This window comes from Mytilus galloprovincialis, chromosome 1 (assembly GCF_965363235.1).
Source record: "Mytilus galloprovincialis chromosome 1, xbMytGall1.hap1.1, whole genome shotgun sequence".
NCBI lineage: Eukaryota > Metazoa > Mollusca > Bivalvia > Mytilida > Mytilidae > Mytilus > Mytilus galloprovincialis.
The window spans coordinates 119,491,049-119,511,262 of NC_134838.1; the positions used below are offsets into that span (position 1 = coordinate 119,491,049).

Sequence of the window (20,214 nt, forward strand, 5' to 3'; positions counted from 1 at the left end):
TTGGTACTTCAAGGGGCAACTTTTTTACCTTATGACTATATTGATTTTACCATCATGTAAGGGACATAACTCCCATCGATGGTTTTTAAAAAGCCATTTTTAGGCAAAACTCTTTAACAAAAGGTCCTTGACCCATAGGGTCTTTTGCAATGACCTTGTGGAGCAATGACCTTGACGAAAGTCACAAGGTCAAATGTCAAGGTCATCAAATTATGTGGTTTTGGCACTATTTAAGCAGTTTTATGTGTGTTTGAATTTCAACCAACCAACCAACCAACCAACCAACCAACCAACCAACCAACCAATCAATCAATCAATCAATCAATCAATCAATCAATCAATGTTTCCGTTTCATGTGTTTGATACGGGATTCAAGGTCTCTTTTTTTTCGCTTGTTTTAATTGAGCCTATCAAACGTGTTTAACCAACATATTTAACCAATATGTTTAACCGTTTAACCAACATGTTCAACCAACGTGTTTAACAAACCAACCAACCAATCAATGCATGTTTCCGTTTCATGTGTTAAATACGGGATCCAAGATGTGTTTTTTTTTCGCTTGTTTAAATTAAGCCTATCCAACGTGTTTAACCAGCCAACGTGTTTAACCAATATGTTTAACCAACATGTTTAACCAACCAACCAATCAATGCATGTTTCCGTTTCATGTGTTGAATACGGGATCCAAGATGTGTTTTTTTTTCGCTTGTTTAAATTGAGCCTATCCAACGTGTTTAACCAATATGTTTAACCAACGTGTTTAACCAACATGTTTAACCAACGTGTTTAACCAACCAACCAATCAATGCATGTTTCCGTTTCATGTGTTAAATACGGTATCCAAGATGTTTTTTTCCGCTTGTTTAAATTGAGCCTATCCAACGTGTTTAACCAGCCAACGTGTTTAACCAACGTGTTTAACCAACGTGTTTAACCAACCAACCAACCAATCAATCAATCAATGCATGTTTCCGTTTCATGCGTTAAATACGGGATCCAATTTTGAGCCTATCCAATGTGTTTAACCAACGTGTTTAAGCAACATGTTTAAGCAACGTGTTTAACCAACCAACCAACTAATCAACCAATCAATCGATCAATCAATCAATCAATCAATCAATCATGATCATGATCAATAAATCATGTTTCATGAAAAATCGAAATTCAATATTGTTCTTGCGTCACTTCTGAAAAAAAATCCACATGTACTCTGAAACTACAAGTACAATCGACCTCAAAATTTGCAGTCAGCAGGGCATACATGTACTGAAAGTTTATAAAAAAACTTGGTGCAGATATCTCTCAAAGCTTTTCCTAGACAAAAGAAATGGCAATGCCGTAAAAATCGCTTGCTAGGTCCGTAAATCTCAGTAAAAACCTACAATAAAATGTCTGCTCCGAGATTGAAATACTAATCTGTGTTACAAACAGGTGCTGAAAAATGTGCAATATCAGAAAATAATCAATAAATGTGTTTTAAAGTAACACCGGATCAATTAAATCCAAAACATGCACTGCCCGTGAACTGTCATCAAGTTGTCAATTTCCTACAATGACAAAAGAAATTACATTGTGTACATTCCATCTCTATACATGTTGTCTGTCCAAGGTCCCGACCTAAAAAGAAATTAAAAGACTAAGTTTTTCTTAATATAAACCCGCGTCACGTGATGTCTCCTCAATCTTGCGCGCGCTGTATCTAAAATAAAAGAAAAACTTTCCAAACTAAACATGAAACTTCTCCGGTAACATAATAATATAGACCCCATACCAAAGCAAACAAACAAACAAATAAACAAATACCCCCCCCCCCCCCTTTTCCAAATCAATCAATAAAAAAAATCAATTATCCATTCATCAGAGGGGAAAGACTGCCTAACAATTGTTTTCAAAACAATTGCTTTATATTTATTATTATTATTATTTTTTTTTTTCCGCCAACTTTTGTTCTTGCGATAAATGTTTGTTTCGCAATATGTCGCTTAGATATTTCTCATATTGTATCGTATAGTTTATGCGCTTTTGAATTTCACCCTGCTAAGCCGAACCATTTTCTTTGTAAGAGTTATCTCCCTATTCACTGTTTATAATCAGAGTGCATCTCCTCTGTAACAAAAAAAGATATCGACAAAATTTCTTTTACACATTGTTCGTTACATCCTCAGAAAGTTTTGGCATATTTTGATCGAAGCGATTCGATGAAATTTTATAGGAGTTATCTACCTTTACAAAATAAATTTGTCGTTATGTTTTTTAACTCAATAACAGTTAACCGTATAACCCTGGAATGTTTTTATTTGAGTCCCCTATGTCCTAACTTAGAAAATGAGGTCAAGGTCAAAGGTCAAGGTCAAGTTCTAATTTGTGACTTTTGCTTGTTTTTGCATTTTCTCTGACGCTTTGAAAGATACATAAAGAAAAACAATTGCAAAATGTCTGCTTTATTGTTATGAAGATATGATACATTAAGTTTGATACAATTTAATGGCATCTTATAGGAGTTGGTGCCCCTAATATGTCTTGATATGAAGTTATTTGATTATAACTGCAACTAAGTTCATTATAAAGGCATTTGACCTTGCACAAAAGGTAAGGTGACAAATGACCTTGAAAAATGACTACCGGAAGTGACCTTGAGAAAACCGGAAGTAGCCTTTTTTGCAATTTTTTCATATAAAATTACTCAGAATCCATATATTTTGTCATATAGATACATAAACTGATTACTGAAGACTAAAAATGACTTCCAACAAACCGGAAGTGGCCAATTATCTGCCATTCTACATATAAAAGTATATAGAAACTATATATTTTTGGAATCAGTGTCAAAGGAGCTATCATATGAGACCGGAAGTGATATTCATTTCACCGGAAGTAGCTTATTATCTCCCTTACATCACTCATTAATATAATTAAACCATTATTTATCGCATCAGTATGAAGAAACTATCTTATCAAAATTTCTTTGGTGTGGAAAGACTTTCAATTGTTCTCTGAACAATTGGTTTTTAATTATTTTTTTTTTTTTTTTTTCTTCCGCCAAATTTTGTTCTTGCGATAAATGTTTGTTTCGCAATATGTCGCTTAGATATTTCTCATATGTTATCGTATAGTTTATGCGCTTTTAAATTTCACCCTGCTAAGGCGAACCATTTTCTTTGTAAGAGTTATCTCCCCTTTCACTGTTTATCATCAGAGTGCATCTCCTCCGTAACCGTAGAAAAATGCGACAAATTTATTTTATAAAATTGCTCGTTATATCCTTCGCATGATTTGTCCTATTTTAACCGAAGCGATATGAACACTCCATATGAGAGTTATTCCCCCTTTTGCATTTGATATTAGTAATATGCATTTCTAACTGGTAAACCATGGGTAATAGAGACCTAGGGTCTTTTGATTTAAGGTCCTTGGTCCAAAAAAATGAAAATTAGGTCAAGGTCAAAGGTCAAGGTCATATTATAAATTTTGATTTTGGCTTATTTTCACTTTTCTTCAAAAACCGTATAACATATCGACATGTTATTTTTACTAAATTGTTAGTTACGACATGTCGTAACTTAAAAATTTTGGTTGAAAGGGTGCGTAAACAATAAATGGGAGTTTTCGCCCATCTTATATTTAGAATTATGCATAAAGTGATATAACTCATTATCCATACATATTATAAGACCTTGCATCTTTTGATTTGAGGTCCTTGGTTTGTGACCTTGAAAATGAGCTCAAGGTCGTTGGTTAATAGGACGTTCTAGATTTTGACCTTTGCTTTAAATTCATATTTATACATCATAAAGCCATAGGAAGTGACATTTTAGACTGATTTTTAATATTTTTATATCAAAATAGATCTTTACCGGTGGAAAGACCTTCAATTGTTCTCTGAACAATTGAATTGGCTTTTAATTATTATTATTTTTTTTTTTTTTTTTCTGCCAAATTTTCTTCTTGCGATAAATGTTTGTTTCGCAATATGTCGCTTAGATATTTCTCATATGGTATCGTATAGTTTATGCGCTTTTAAATTTCACCCTGCTAAGGCGAGCCATTTTCTTTGTAAGAGTTATCTCCCTATTCACTGTTTATCATCAGAGTGCATCTCCTTCGTAACAAAAAAAGATATCGACAAAATTCTTTTTGCAAATTGTTCGTTACATCCTCAGGAATTTTTGGCTAATTTGGATCGAAGCGATTCGATGAAATTTTATAGGAGTTATCTACCTTTACGGAATAAATTTGTCGGTATGTTTTTTTAACTCATAAACCGTTAATCATATAACCCTGGAATGTTTTTATTTGAGTCCCATGGGTCCTAAATTAGAAAATTAGGTCAAGGTCAAAGGTCAAGGTCAAGTTCTCAATTGTGACTTTTGCTTGTTTTTGCATTTTCTCTGACACTTTGAAAGATACAGATAAAAGAACAAGTGCAAAATGTCTGCTTTATTTTGATGAAGATATGCTACATTATGTTTGATACAATTAAATGGCATCTTATAGGAGTTGGTGCCCCTGAAATGTCTTGATATGAGGTTATTTGATTAAAACTTCAACTAAGTTCATTATAAAGGCATTTGAACTTGTACAAAAGGTAAGGTGACAAATGACCTTGAAAAATGACAACCGGAAGTGACCTTGAGAAAACCGGAAGTAGCTTTTTTTGCAATTTTTTCATATAAAATTACTCAAAATCCATATATTTTGTCATATACATATATCAACTGATAACTGAAGACTAAAAATGACATCCAACAAACCGGAAGTGTCCAATTATCTCCCATTCTACATACAAGAGTATATAGAAACTATATATTTTTGGAATCAGTGTGAAATAAGCTATCATATGAGACCGGAAGTGACATTTATTTCACCGGAAGTAGCATATTATCTCCCTTTAATCACTCAAAAATATAATGAAACCATTATTTATCTCATCAGTATGAAGAAACTATTTTCTTATCAAAATTTCTTTGGTGTGGAAAGACTTTCAATTGTTCTCTGAACAATTGGTTTTTAATTTAAATTACTTTTTTTTCTAATAAAAACATTTTTATATTTCAGATAACTCTCCAAGTAAGAAGTTAAAACAAAGCATACCAGATATGGCAGCTGAAGATACTGGTACCGATAACGCAGCTTCTGAAGAAACAAACCCTGAGAACACAGATTCTGCAATACCAGTAAATAATAAGAAAGATGTTATGAAAGGTAGAAAATTCAGTAAACTTGAATAGATGATTTCATATAATTTAAAAAAGAAAAATGTTGAATTACAAAGTTAAAAAATTTCCAATTGAAAGGGAAATCATGGAAAATGAAGTCTGTTGGTTGCAGTGAAGACTCCATTTTTACAGAAAGTGACATTTACCCCAATTTGGGCAAATTCTTTACAAATTCTTTGCAAAGATGTATTTGATAAACACATGCACTCCCTTCTCTATTTTTTTATTCAGACAATTTTCATTTTTATTTCACTTTTTTTAAAGATTTATACAAAAAAATGTAATTTGAAAAAAGTTTTACTGTTATGTATTCATATTGACAATTTTAGAAATGGTACAATGGAAAGATTTATATGTACCAGAAGAGGTCCTACTGGCTTTACTTGATAGTAAATTTATCACTCCTACACACATACAGTCACTGACACTACCCCATGCCATCAGAGACAGATTAGATATAGTTGGTGCTGCAGAAACAGTGAGTAAAATCCCTTGTATTATATCCTTATGAGTTGATTTTAAGAAGAACACAACATACTTACATGTTTGAATGAGTAATTGAGTAACAGTGAATTCACAGAATTTAATCAACATTGTACAAACAGATAACAACTGTCAAAAATATTAAGATTCTCACTCTGTTGCAGTTTAACCAAAGAGTTACACTTTTACTTTATTTGAATAATAAACTTTATTTGTATTTTGAATAATCAACTTACAAACTTTGAAAAGTGTTAATACTTGTTTATCAAGTTTGAAGACAAAATGTACCCCAAAAGTATCTTTGTTTTTTTGTTAGTAGTTACCCAATTTCATATGTCAAAGACTTGTAAAAGTAGTTAAAGGGTAGTTGTGTTAAATGTCACCTTATATTTTGCTATATATTGCCTTTCACATCTTATAAAATTAAAAAAAAAATTCACATGTTGACAAGGTTATAAAAAATTTCCAAGGACAGACACTCATGTACCTACAAATGGCAGAAGATTATCTACTAACTTACTTAAGAACTGCAAAGTGTTCCAGTCATTTACTATTTTAAATTATCATATGTGCATTTTAAACTGACATAAACAGGAGTTTTTGTTACACTGGTTTTTAAGTAAGTCAGTTAAATAGATTTACCTGTACTTTTATTCACCCTGAAAGTGTTTGTAGTATTTAAAAAAGTCTCCTGCAGTTTTCCAATTGTTGGGTTTCTTTTGTTGTCTATGTTTGTAACAGTTTTCTTCTGATTACAGGGAAGTGGTAAGACGTTAGCCTTTGGAATACCTGTCATTCATAAAATATTGAAATATAAAAAGGAACAATTAAACAAGGAGATACAAACTGATGGCGATGAAAAAGATAATGAGACAGAGGAAACAAGTAAAGATGAAAGTTTAGAGGAAGGTGTGGAGGAAGATGAAAGTAATGAAGACTACCATAGTGATAGTGAAGAGGAACTTGAGTGGGAAAGTGATGAGGAAAATGAAGATAGTCATTCTGATGAGAGTCTGACTGACGAAAATGAAGATAGTGAATTTGAAGATGAAGAAATGCAGGAGAGTTCAGATGGACAGCAGGTTATTGAATATTTTAAGAAGGAATATTGAAATGAACCTTTTTCTTACAAATTTTGATGAATATTTTCTGTCAGAGGAAAAATAAATGACAAATTATGTCCTCAGATTCAAAATACTAACACCCAAATCACAGCTAAATTATCATTACTTGGGTATCTAAAGCAGAATTCATGTGGGTACATATATTTTAAACGAACCTTAACCTTCACTTTTGCCAGTATTTATGGAACATTGACAAATACATGTACACATGTTTTCTTGAACAAAAACTTTTAAAAGCTATTTAATAGTTCAAGTTACTGGACGTTGGCAGTATTTTATTTATACCCCAGGGCAAACACCCATTAATATAAAATGTTCAAGGAAAATGCAACCACCCACAGGTAATTAATTTGAGTGCCTCCAATCCTCCTCCCCACTTAATTTTAGATCTGCCTAAATGGGAACAAAAGAAGTCAAAAGGGTTAAGTAAAAGTTTTTGTGCATAAAATGTATATCAAATCTATAACTACCATCCTGTCTGTCTAACTTTATGTTATAATTATATTTTGACAGGAGATGGGATGTGTGACTGTGGTAGATGATGCAGACTTTTCATCATTAGGTATTACAGAGATTAAACCATCGACAAATGACCATCCATTTGCACTTATTTTGGAACCAACAAGAGAACTGGCAGTTCAAGTCAGAAACCATTTACTGGCTGTTCTTAAATATACAGATATACAGGTAAATGTGGCAAACCTTTAGTTGTATAAGGTAATTAAGTAACTCCTTTATAGTACAATAGTTTTAAGGTAAATCAGAGTCCTCTAACTGAATTTTTTGGAAGAAGTCAACATGGAAATTACTAAATAATGACAGAGAAGCATTTTTTTTTGTCCTATTGCTCTTTTGTAATCATTAGTTCTGGGATAAAATATTAGCAAATTGATTTTTATTGTAGGTGGCAACTCTAGTTGGTGGAATGTCATTACAGAAACAACAGCGAGTTTTGAAAAGGCGGCCAGAGATTTTAGTGGCTACACCAGGAAGATTGTGGGAACTGTTTCAAATGGTATGATCACACATTAGATTACTGTAAACAGGGAAATTTTCGCGGTAGTTTTATTTTCGCTATTTACACTGTAACAATATAGACACAAAAAATAAAACGATTGCGAAAATATCAAGGAAACTTTTTATTACATTTACTTCTACAAGTTGTGAATTGGATGGAGAGTTACCTCATTGACACTCATACCACATCTTCATATATCTACGTATATGAATAGAATATATATAGGACTACTGTATAACACTGATTTTATAGACGACACATATATATATATAACTGAAATCATAACTGTATCTCTTACTGAAAAGCAATGTTAGAAGTAATGAATTTAATGCAAATCAGTACACCATAAACACGGAAGCAAACATTACGGATATTGTTATGTAAACAACACTCATTACAATTATGTTAATGATACATGTCAATCAGTAATAAAAGTTTCACATCGTTGAAACTTCTACACAGATTAATCAGATCAAAAGATCGATTAATTAGCATTAATCCTCACAACATTTTATTTTAATTCACTCCTAATTAGGTCTACTTTTCTGTATTGTGTATGTGTTTTTACAAGCAAACATGACAAACTTGTAATCTACGTTAACATTAATGAACTGAAAACAAAAGATTTCTGATTGATTTTATCACTTGATTTAAGAAATATGTAAAGCTCATCACTTTCCAAATCATTTATGAAGATAGTTATATGAGCCAATGGGCAATCACGAATTCAAAATGGCGCGAATTTGGATTGTGTTAGTAAATCGCAAAATAAAGATGGCGCAAAAATTTCCCTGTTTACAGTGATGTTTATATCACATTCCAATGAAGTAAACAATTTATTTTTTCAAAAAATCAGAATGTTTGATGTACCCTCACAAAAAATACAGAAATATTTAGCTTGTCTTTGAATTTCTTTACTGATAAACTTCTTTGCCGATTCCCCTGGTAGTGTGAGCCCTTTATGTGTGTCCCTCTGTTAGTCATTCTTGTACCAGGCTAAAGATTTTGGTTTAGGTAGTCAACTTTGAGTTGTGGTGAAACAGAATCATTATGATGCAAACTTTCTAAATCATATGCAAAATTATAATTTTGACTCTGATTTCATGTAAAGTGAACATGAACAATATTAAAAATCTTAGTAGTTATTATGTCCACAGACAATATAATTTTAATCGGATATATCATTATTATGAACTAACATATAAATTGAATACAACCTTGTGATTGAGTGGTTAATTTGTTATTTCAGGGTGATCCATATTTAGTAAACATTGATCAAATTCACAGCTTGGTGATTGATGAAGCTGACAGAATGGTAGAAAAGGGCCATTTTGAGGAATTGGAGAAGCTATGTCAACATATTAATAAGTAAATACATGTATAAACATAGATATTCAGTAACCAAATCATAGTTTGATTGATTTTTATACGACCGCAAAAATTTTTTTTGATCGTATAATGATATGATGTTGTCGTCTGCATCGTCTGCGTTGTCCGGACAATAACTTTAGTTTAAGTAAAAGGATTTCTATGAAATTTAATAAGTAGGTTCAATACCACAAAAGGAAGGTTGGGATTGATTTTGAAGGTTGTGGTCCAAAAAGTTTAGTAATAAGGGGCCCAAATAAGCGCTTTTGTAGTTACCAGTCAATAACTTGTGTTAAAGTGTATAAATCTCCTAAAATTATACCTCAAGTTTACAAACTACAATGGGATGTTTGGAGGGGGGGAGGGGGGGAATATGGCTCAAATCATTTAGCAATTAGGGGCAAAAAAAGGGGCAAAAACAAGGGTTTTTCTATTTAAAGGACAATTTAAACAATTTAAAAGCAGTGTAAGGGAGATTCCATTTTAAAGAATACTTAAGAAATAATTCATGGGGGCTTGAATATATCTAGATTTTACCACGGGTTGGCCCTTTATGACAAATATTTTACCCTGATATATATATGTATGTATGTTTGGTTACCTCCCTTACACTGCTTGAAATTATGTATTAAGAAATGATGATTGTCTTGAGATGATTGATTAGCTGTAAAAAAAAAATTTAGAAGTTACTATTAATTAATATAGTTTGACCATGACTGAATGTCATTTCATATTTTTATATTTTATGTATTTAAATGAGTGGTTATTGTTGCAAACTCCATTAGAAATTTGAATTGAGATTATTTTTGGAATAAGGGAAAGGCGGATGTGAAAAAAATGGGGGGGGGGGTTGAATAAGAATTCGTGGGTGGGGGTACAATTTTTCTCATTTCAGATTTCAGAAATCAAAAAGAAAACTTTTTTCAAATATTTTTTTTGAGGGGATTAATATTCAACAGCATAGTGTATTGCTCAAAAGCAAAAAGAAAGTTTTAAGTTCATTAGACCACATTCATTTTGTGTCAGGAACCTATGCTGTGTCAACTATTTAATCACAATCCAAATTCAGAGCTGTATCCAGCTTGAATTTTATGTCCATACTTGCCCTAACTATTCAGGGTTTGACCTCTGCGGTCATATAAAGCTGCGCCCTGCGGAGCACCTGGTTTTATTATTATTATATCCTTACCCAATTATGATTTTGGAGGAGGATGTGTGGATTTCATTCATTCATTTGTTTATTTTCTGTCTGTCCTTGTAAAGTTTTGCCAATTTTTTTTCAAAATTTAAAAAATGTGAAGTCACAATTCAAAAGTGATTGTGGCTTGACATCAAAAGGTTGTTCAGAGAAAAAATTCAGTCAAATACTAAAAGTTTAAGTATGTTTATGATTGCTGACAAACATAAATTTCATTTCAAAATTACATGACAAGTTTTTTTATGTCTTAAATGAGCTAATACATTAACTTGTTTAAATTATTTCAAAGTATATGTTTTATTTTATAGGGACGAGCAAAAGAGAAAAAAAAGACAAAATTTTGTATATTCTGCAACTTTGACCATGATTCATGTTGGATCATACCGACCTACAAAGAAAAAGAGAGTCAAAATGACAGAGACGGAAAAATTAGGTAAAAAATTATTAATTATCACATTGTGCTGATAATTTTGTTACAGAAAAAAAATTTGTAGCATCGTTTTTGATTGGACAAGATATATTTTGTTTCCAGCAATGACAAATAAGGAATTAAGTTTACATTTTGACCATACCATTAGAATGAATATAATAGAGTTTGAAATCCATCAGATATTTGACTGCTATTTTAAATAACATGATATAAACCTGTTGCCTCTATATTATTATTTATTTTATAGAATCTCTGATGGAAAGAATAGGATTAAGACATAAACCTAAAGTGATTGATTTATCAAGAAAGACGGGCACTGTAGAAACTTTAACAGAGGCGAGGATTAACTGTACAAAGGAAGAAAAGGTATTCTTTCTACATCTACACAAGTGCACATTTTCTGTATTCTATGTTCCATAAGTTTACACATGACATTTAATGAGCAAGTAGTCTACAATGTGACAAATAAAACTGCTTAGTTTACAGCACTTTTATAAAAGCATGCAAAACAAATCATTGATTAACTTGCTTGCTATATTTGTTTGGATATTTGTTTACTATTTACTGGAATTTGATTGGACAATAAACATTAAATTCATTTCATGTCAATTCTTATTGTCCAATCAAATCCCAGTATATATAAAAACTGACCGAAACTCCGCCTACCTATTGTTTGCAAACAACCAAGCAAACAAAGCAAGCAAGTTGATCAATTTTTGTTTTGCATGATTTTTTAGAAGAACTGTAATCAGCATCCTCATTTTGCTTGTTATTGGTGACATGTGCATGTGTCAGGTGTTTATTAGTATCTCTAAACCTTTGGTAAGTTTAAATAAAAAAGTAAACACTGAAAGAATATTTCTGATGAGAACTATATCTGAAGACCCTGGTTGCCATTTTAATATACATCAATATGATATATCTATCAAAAATAGATTTTACAAGTATGATTTTTCAAGAAATGTATGGTGTATTTTTGTAGAATCTTATTTTATTTACCTGTCCATACTATAAATGTTGGAAACATTATGTTCAATAATTTCTATAATTTCAGGATCTTTTTCTCTACTACTTCCTGCAGCAATTTCCTGGTAGAACTTTAGTGTTTGCAAACAGTAAAGATTGTATCCGAAGATTGGTGTCTATTTTCACTCTCTTACAAACTAAACCACTACCACTACATGCTGATATGCACCAGAAACAAAGGTTAAAAAATCTGGAAAAGTTCACAGGTAATTAACCATCCATCTTTTAGCTTTTGAGGAGATCCTTGCTGTGTACTTGACTGGCTAACTGATTTGGATTTTTTAAGCTCACAAGGAAACTGTCCCCAAAAAGAACCATTTTGCTCTACATCAACACATTACCCTGAATCTGAGCTATCGAGTCATAGTTCTAATAATGTTTAATGCTGGTTGCTTGGTAGAACAGCAAAACACATCAATTTGAAAACTATGATATATTTGGTAATTAATTCATTTGAATTTTCTCAGTAAAGCCTTTATAACAGTTCTTTTTGGCATCGGAGTAAGAAGTAGTAGTGAGAGTTAACTCTACCTTTTCAGCTAATTCTAACAGTTTGTTTTTAGCATCATATTAAGTTATCTCCACTTTTTTCAGCAAGGTGTTAACATTTTGTTATAAGAGATGTTTTTAGACTGATCCTAACAGATTGTTATTTAGCATCAGATGTAGCATTTAGAGATATCTCCACTTGTTTTTTTTCAGCTGATCCTGACAGATTGTTATTTAGCATCAGATGTAGTATTTAGAGTTATCTCCACTTGTTTTTTTTCAGCTGATCCTAACAGATTGTTATTTAGCATCAGGTGTAGTATTTGGAGTTATCTCCACTTGTTTTTTTTAGCTGATCCTGACAGATTGTTATTTAGTATCAGATGTAGTATTTAGAGTTATCTCCACTTGTTTTTTTCAGCTGATCCTAACAGATTGTTATTTAGCATCAGGTGTAGTATTTGGAGTTATCTCCACTTGTTTTTTTCAGCTGATCCTAACAGATTGTTATTAGCATCAGATGTAGTATTTGGAGTTATCTCCACTTGTTTTTTTTTCAGCTGATCCTAACAGATTGTTATTTAGCATCAGATGTAGTATTTGGAGTTATCTCCACTTGTTTTTTTTCAGCTGATCCTAACAGATTGTTTTTTAGCATCAGATGTAGCATTTAGAGTTATCTCCACTTGTTTTTTTCAGCTGATCCTAACAGATTGTTATTAGCATCAGATGTAGTATTTGGAGTTATCTCCACTTGTTTTTTTCAGCTGATCCTAACAGTTTGTTATTAGCATCAGATGTAGTATTTAGAGTTATCTCCACTTGTTTTTTTCAGCTGATCCTAACAGATTGTTATTAGCATCAGATGTAGTATTTGGAGTTATCTCCACTTGTTTTTTTTCAGCTGATCCTAACAGATTGTTATTAGCATCAGATGTAGGATTTAGAGTTATCTCCACTTGTTTTTTTCAGCTGATCCTAACAGATTGTTATTAGCATCAGATGTAGTATTTGGAGTTATCTCCACTTGTTTTTTTTCAGCTGATCCTAACAGATTGTTATTAGCATCAGATGTAGTATTTGGAGTTATCTCCACTTGTTTTTTTTCAGCTGATCCTAACAGATTGTTTTTTAGCATCAGATGCAGTATTTAGAGTTATCTCCACTTGTTTTTTTCAGCTTATCCTAACAGTTTGTTATTAGCATCAAATGTAGTATTAGAGTATATCTCCATTTGTTTTTTTTCAGCTGATCCTTACAGGTTGCACTTTGTAAATACAGCTGTTTCTCAAACCACGCCTCTTTTGGGGAGATTTAGAATATTCATAGAAAATTAATTTTGTTTACATACTGGTTCCCAGTTATTCTCTCTGTGTTCCATCTCATAGAGACATAACTTGGGAATGTTACCAGTAGATAAACATGTGCATATTGTTTACATTGAAATCTGTGGTAACCCGTCATACGAGGTAGGGGTAGTTAAGAAAATTAGTGTTAGTTTAAACTTTGAAAAGTTCAGGGCATATAAACGTTGAAAATATGCCGCACAGCCCTATATTTTGACCTTTGAAAAAAATTGTAGTGCATATGAACTTTCAATTCTAGGATAAGATTTTTTTCAAAACTTCTTAGTTAAAGTGGTACAGTTTAAGCCGTAAAGGGAGTTCCTATGGGAAAATGCATTGTCAATATTTACAGAAATGCAACCTACAGTTTGTTATTAGCATCAGATGTAGTATTTAGAGTTATCTCCACTTGTTTTTTTCAGCTTATCCTAACAGTTTGTTATTAGCATCAAATGTAGTATTAGAGTATATCTCCATTTGTTTTTTTTTCAGCTGATCCTTACAGTTTGTTAATAGCATCAGATGTAGTATTTGGAGTTATCTCCACTTGTTTTTTTTCAGCTGATCCTAACAGATTGTTATTAGCATCAGATGAAGTATTAGAGTTATCTCCACTTGTTTTTTTCAGCTGATCCTAACAGATTGTTATTAGCATCAGATGTAGTATTTGGAGTTATCTCCACTTGTTTTTTTTCAGCTGATCCTAACAGATTGTTATTAGCATCAGATGTAGTATTTGGAGTTATCTCCACTTGTTTTTTTTCAGCTGATCCTAACAGATTGTTATTAGCATCAGATTAAGTATTTAGAGTTATCTCCACTTGTTTTTTTCAGCTGATCCTAACAGTTTGTTATTTAGCATCAGATGTAGTATTAGAGTATATCTCCATTTGTTTTTTTCAGCTGATCCTAACAGTTTGTTATTTAGCATCAGATGTAGTATTAGAGTATATCTCCATTTGTTTTTTTCAGCTGATCCTAACAGTTTGTTTTTTAGCATCAGATGCAGTATTTAGAGTTATCTCCACTTGTTTTTTTCAGCTTATCCTAACAGTTTGTTATTAGCATCAAATGTAGTATTTGGAGTTATCTCCACTTGTTTTTTTCAGCTGATCCTAACAGTTTGTTATTAGCATCAGATGTAGTATTAGAGTATATCTCCATTTGTTTTTTTCAGCTGATCCTAACAGTTTGTTTTTTAGCATCAGATGCAGTATTTAGAGTTATCTCCACTTGTTTTTTTCAGCTGATCCTAACAGTTTGTTATTTAGCATCAGATATAGTATAAGAGTTATCTCCACTTGTTTTTTTCAGCTGATTCTAACAGTTTGTTATTTAGCATCAGATGTAGCATTTAGAGTTATCTCCACTTGTTTATTTCAGCTGATCCTAACAGTTTGTTATTAGCATCAGATGTAGCAGCTAGAGGATTAGATATACCAAATGTTCAGCATGTCTTTCACTATCAAGTTCCATTAACAGTTGAGGTGAGAATATTATCAAATTCTTATATGTTGTTGAAATTCTAGCAAGATGTAATTAAAATCCTCTCTTGACCCTTTCCTCTAATGGATTTTTTTTTAAAGTTATTTTGCTAAAGGATATTTTAACAGAATTTTTTTTTTGTAAAATTATTTTGCGTATGATATTTTGATAGAATGTCAGAAATAAGATTACTGTGTGAAATAGAAACTGCCAAAAACAATTTGTGACAGATTATCAATGGATGCCAAAATCAATTTATTTCAATATCTAAATGCAGGTCAGATATTCCAGAGTAGATACTTTTTATATTGAATACAAATTTGATAAAGTCTGATAAACTGTTCCCTGAAGGCCAGACACATTTAAAGAGTGATTTTTTAAAGATGTTATCCTAATGCTAGTAAGTTAAAGGTTGGGTTGACTTTAATACTTTCTTGTGTTATTCCCCTACTGACGAAGTTGAAGGGACTTTAGGTTTGCACTCCATCTGTCTGTCTGTCCATCCGTCAGTCCTTCAAATCAGTTTTCCACACTTCTTTTACTAGTTGCAAGCATCAGATTGTATTTATAGCTGTTTTATTTATTTCAGAATTATGTACATAGAAGTGGTAGAACAGCTCGGGCCAGTAAGGAAGGAATTAGTGTTATGTTGATAGGACCGGATGATGTTAAAAACTACAGGAAAATTATACACACTCTCAATAGAAGTAAGTGTTTGATCATTTGAAGAACATTTACTGCCTCAATAAAGCTCATATAGTTTAGACAATATGATTTTAAAAGAAATACTTTTGACATGCAGACACCTTTTTAAACTGCATTTAATTTTCATTATTACCTAATTTCTTAATTTTTAAGGTCTTTCCTTTACTAAAGGGAAAGACCTTACTGTATTTCTTCTGTTTATTATTATTATTCTTCCGTTAAACTTTGACAAATTTAGCCGCGTTAACCGTAAGACGTGTCGCTTTCATATTCACAATTTGTATCAGTGTCATGAATACCTATCCAGAACTCACCCTGTGAGTCGAAATATTTTGTCGGTTCGGAGTTATCCCTCCGAAACCAAAAAACCTTGTTATCGTTCCAACACCGTAACCGTAATAGGTAGAAAAAAAACAAAGGGTGAAATTTGTTCAGGACCAGACACCGGTTCTTCGTTACATTTGGATCGAAAAGATTCAACGACTCATTGGTAGGGTTATGCCCCTTTGAAAATTAACCGGTGTCGGTTGGCCACCAAAACTCAGAAACTGTTAGTCGTAGACACCTAGGATCTTCACCAATCATCATCAATTCATGTATCTTTGAAAAATACCTCAAGGTCAAATTTGTATGTTGACCTTGACCTTTGACCTAACATCTTGTTATGGGATAATCTCAGAAACCATAAAACTTACAGAAGTTTTAAATAGTGGAAAATGTTTGGGTCATTATGGCGCAACTTTGTTACATTTTGACCAAAAAGATTTGACCTTTTTTTAAGGGGCATAACCCCTGTTTTAGGTTTCTGAAAGACAAAATCAGCTTTTACTATATAACCAAAGGTCCTAGACCCTTGGGGTCTTCAGTAATGGCATTGGGGACTGATGACCTTGACAAAAGTCAAAAGGTCAAAGGTCAAGGTCATGTCCCAGATAGCGAATTTAGTGTTTTTAACCTTATATAAAGGATTTTTTGTGTTTTTTCGAGCTTTTAAAGGTTGACTTTGACCTTTTCAATACATTCTACGTCTGTTGGAACATGTATTTTACATTACAAAAGGAAAGACCTCTCAATTGTTCAAGAACAATTGACAGTTTAATTAAGGTCTTTCCTTTTACAAAAGGGAAAGACCTTACTGTATTTCTTTTGTTTATTATTATTATTCTTCCGTTAAACTTTGACAAATTTAGCCGCGTTAACCGTAAGACGTGTCGCTTTCATATTCACACTTTGTATAGGTGTCATGAATACCTTTCTGGAACTCACCCTGTGAGTCGAAATATTTTGTCGGTTCGGAGTAATCCCTCCGAAACCCAAAAACCTTGTTATCGTTCCAACACCGTAACCGTAATAGGTAGACAAAAAACAAAGGGTGAAATTTGTTCAGGACCAGACCCCGGTTCTTCATTACATTTGGATCGAAAAGATTCAACGACTCATTGGTAGGGTTATGCCCCTATGAAAATTAACCGGTGTCGGTTGGCCACCAAAACTCAGAAACCGTAAGTCGTAGACACCTAGGATCTTCACCAATCATCATCAATTCATGTATCTTTGAAAAATACCTCAAGGTCAAATTTGTATGTTGACCTTGACCTTTGACCTAACACCTTGTTATGGGATAATCTCAGAAACCATTATACTTACAGAAGTTTTAAATAGTGGAAAATGTTTGGGTCATTACGGCGCAACTTTGTTACATTTTGACCAAAGAGATTTGACCTTTTAATAAGGGGCATAACCCCTGTTTTAGGTTTCTGAAAAGACAAAATCAGCTTTTACTATATAACCAAAGGTCCTAGACCCATGGGGTCTTTTGCAATGACATTGGGGACTAATGACCTTGACAAAGGTCAAAAGGTCAAAGGTCAAGGTCATGTCCCAGATAGCGAATTTAGTGTTTTTAACCTCATATAATGGATTTTAAGTGTGTTTTCAAGCTTTGTACGGTTGACCTTGACCTTTTCAATAGATTCTACATCTATAAGAACATGTATTTTACATTACAAAAGGAAAGACCTCTCAATTGTTCAAGAACAATTGACAGTTTAATTATTATTCTTCCGTTAAACTTTGACAAATTTAGCCGCGTTAACCGTAAGACGTGTCGCTTTCATATTCACACTTTGTATAGGTGTCATGAATACCTATCTGGAACTCACCCTGTGAGTCGAAATATTTTGTCGGTTCGGAGTAATCCCTCCGAAACCCAAAAACCTTGTTATCGTTCCAACACCATAACCGTAATAGGTAGAAAAAAAACAAAGGGTGAAATTTGTTCAGGACCAGACCCCGGTTCTTCGTTACATTTGGATCGAAAAGATTCAACGACTCATTGGTAGGGTTATGCCCCTATGAAAATTAACCGGTGTCGGTTGGCCACCAAAACTCAGAAACCGTAAGTCGTAGACACATAGGATCTTCACCAATCATCATCATTTCATGTATCTTTAAAAAATATCTCAAGGTCAAATTTGTATGTTGACCTTGACCTCTGACCTAACAGCTTGTTATGGGATAATCTCAGAAACCATTATACTTACAGAAGTTTTAAATGGTGGAAAATGTTTGGGTCATTATGGCGCAACTTTGTTACATTTTGATCAAAGAGATTTGACCTTTCTATAAGGGGCATAACCCCTGTTTTAGGTTTTTGAAAAGACAAAATCAGCTTTTACTATATAACCAAAGGTCCTAGACCCTTGGGGTCTTCAGTAATGGCATTGGGGACCGATGACCTTGACAAAGGTCAAAAGGTCAAAGGTCAAGGTCATGTCCCAGATAGCGAATTTAGTGTTTTTAACCTTATTTAAAGGATTTTTAGTGTGTTTTCGAGCTTTTTAAGGTTGACCTTGACCTTTTCAATACATTCTACGTCTGTTGGAACATGTATTTTACATTGAAAAAGGAAAGACCTCTCAATTGTTCAAGAACAATTGACAGTTTAATTAAGGTCTTTCCTTTTACTAAAGGGAAAGACCTTACTGTATTTCTTCTGATTATTATTAAGGTCTTTCCTTTTACTAAAGGGAAAGACCTTACTGTATTTCTTCTGATTATTATTATTATTATTATTATTATTATTAAGGTCTTTCCTTTTACAAAAGGGAAAGACCTTACTGTATTTCTTTTGTTTATTATTATTATTCTTCCGTTAAACTTTGACAAATTTAGCCGCGTTAACCGTAAGACGTGTCGCTTTCATATTCACACTTTGTATAGGTGTCATGAATACCTTTCTGGAACTCACCCTGTGAGTCGAAATATTTTGTCGGTTCGGAGTAATCCCTCCGAAACCCAAAAACCTTGTTATCGTTCCAACACCGTAACCGTAATAGGTAGACAAAAAACAAAGGGTGAAATTTGTTCAGGACCAGACCCCGGTTCTTCATTACATTTGGATCGAAAAGATTCAACGACTCATTGGTAGGGTTATGCCCCTATGAAAATTAACCGGTGTCGGTTGGCCACCAAAACTCAGAAACCGTAAGTCGTAGACACCTAGGATCTTCACCAATCATCATCAATTCATGTATCTTTGAAAAATACCTCAAGGTCAAATTTGTATGTTGACCTTGACCTTTGACCTAACACCTTGTTATGGGATAATCTCAGAAACCATTATACTTACAGAAGTTTTAAATAGTGGAAAATGTTTGGGTCATTACGGCGCAACTTTGTTACATTTTGACCAAAGAGATTTGACCTTTTAATAAGGGGCATAACCCCTGTTTTAGGTTTCTGAAAAGACAAAATCAGCTTTTACTATATAACCAAAGGTCCTAGACCCATGGGGTCTTTTGCAATGACATTGGGGACTAATGACCTTGACAAAGGTCAAAAGGTCAAAGGTCAAGGTCATGTCCCAGATAGCGAATTTAGTGTTTTTAACCTCATATAATGGATTTTAAGTGTGTTTTCAAGCTTTGTACGGTTGACCTTGACCTTTTCAATAGATTCTACATCTATAAGAACATGTATTTTACATTACAAAAGGAAAGACCTCTCAATTGTTCAAGAACAATTGACAGTTTAATTTATGTTTTTTTTTTGTAGATGAAGACCTACCCATGATTCCAGTGGATTATCAAATGCTTCCTACTTTGAAACAAAGATTAAGTTTGGCATTAAAGATAGATGTCACTGATTATAGGTAAAACATCAAAATGCATTTTTTTGTTGAATTTCTAGCTACCAAAGATAAATTCTTTGTCACACAGAAAAGTCATTGTTTCATTTGTTCTAGATTTCAGGGTTACATCATTGCTTTTTTTCAAAGTTTTCAGAATTTTTGCATTTAACCCCACAAAATGTAAAACAACAAC

At 32.8% G+C, this 20,214-nt stretch overlaps 1 protein-coding gene across 2 annotated transcripts in view; it reads left to right on the top strand.

The window, feature by feature from the left end:
- The window catches only part of LOC143054800 (ATP-dependent RNA helicase DDX24-like), a 29,258-nt gene that overhangs the window by 5,983 nt on the left and 3,061 nt on the right, over positions 1–20,214 (top strand). For both annotated transcript variants that reach the window (XM_076227859.1, XM_076227867.1), the window contains exons 3-14: positions 5,057–5,203; positions 5,547–5,695; positions 6,459–6,782; positions 7,338–7,511; positions 7,729–7,839; positions 9,092–9,210; positions 10,717–10,841; positions 11,086–11,204; positions 11,893–12,070; positions 15,083–15,186; positions 15,774–15,891; positions 19,946–20,042. In XM_076227859.1, the coding sequence (XP_076083974.1) occupies positions 5,057–5,203; positions 5,547–5,695; positions 6,459–6,782; positions 7,338–7,511; positions 7,729–7,839; positions 9,092–9,210; positions 10,717–10,841; positions 11,086–11,204; positions 11,893–12,070; positions 15,083–15,186; positions 15,774–15,891; positions 19,946–20,042 (1,765 nt within the window). The remainder of the gene's footprint in view (positions 1–5,056; positions 5,204–5,546; positions 5,696–6,458; positions 6,783–7,337; positions 7,512–7,728; positions 7,840–9,091; positions 9,211–10,716; positions 10,842–11,085; positions 11,205–11,892; positions 12,071–15,082; positions 15,187–15,773; positions 15,892–19,945; positions 20,043–20,214) is intronic.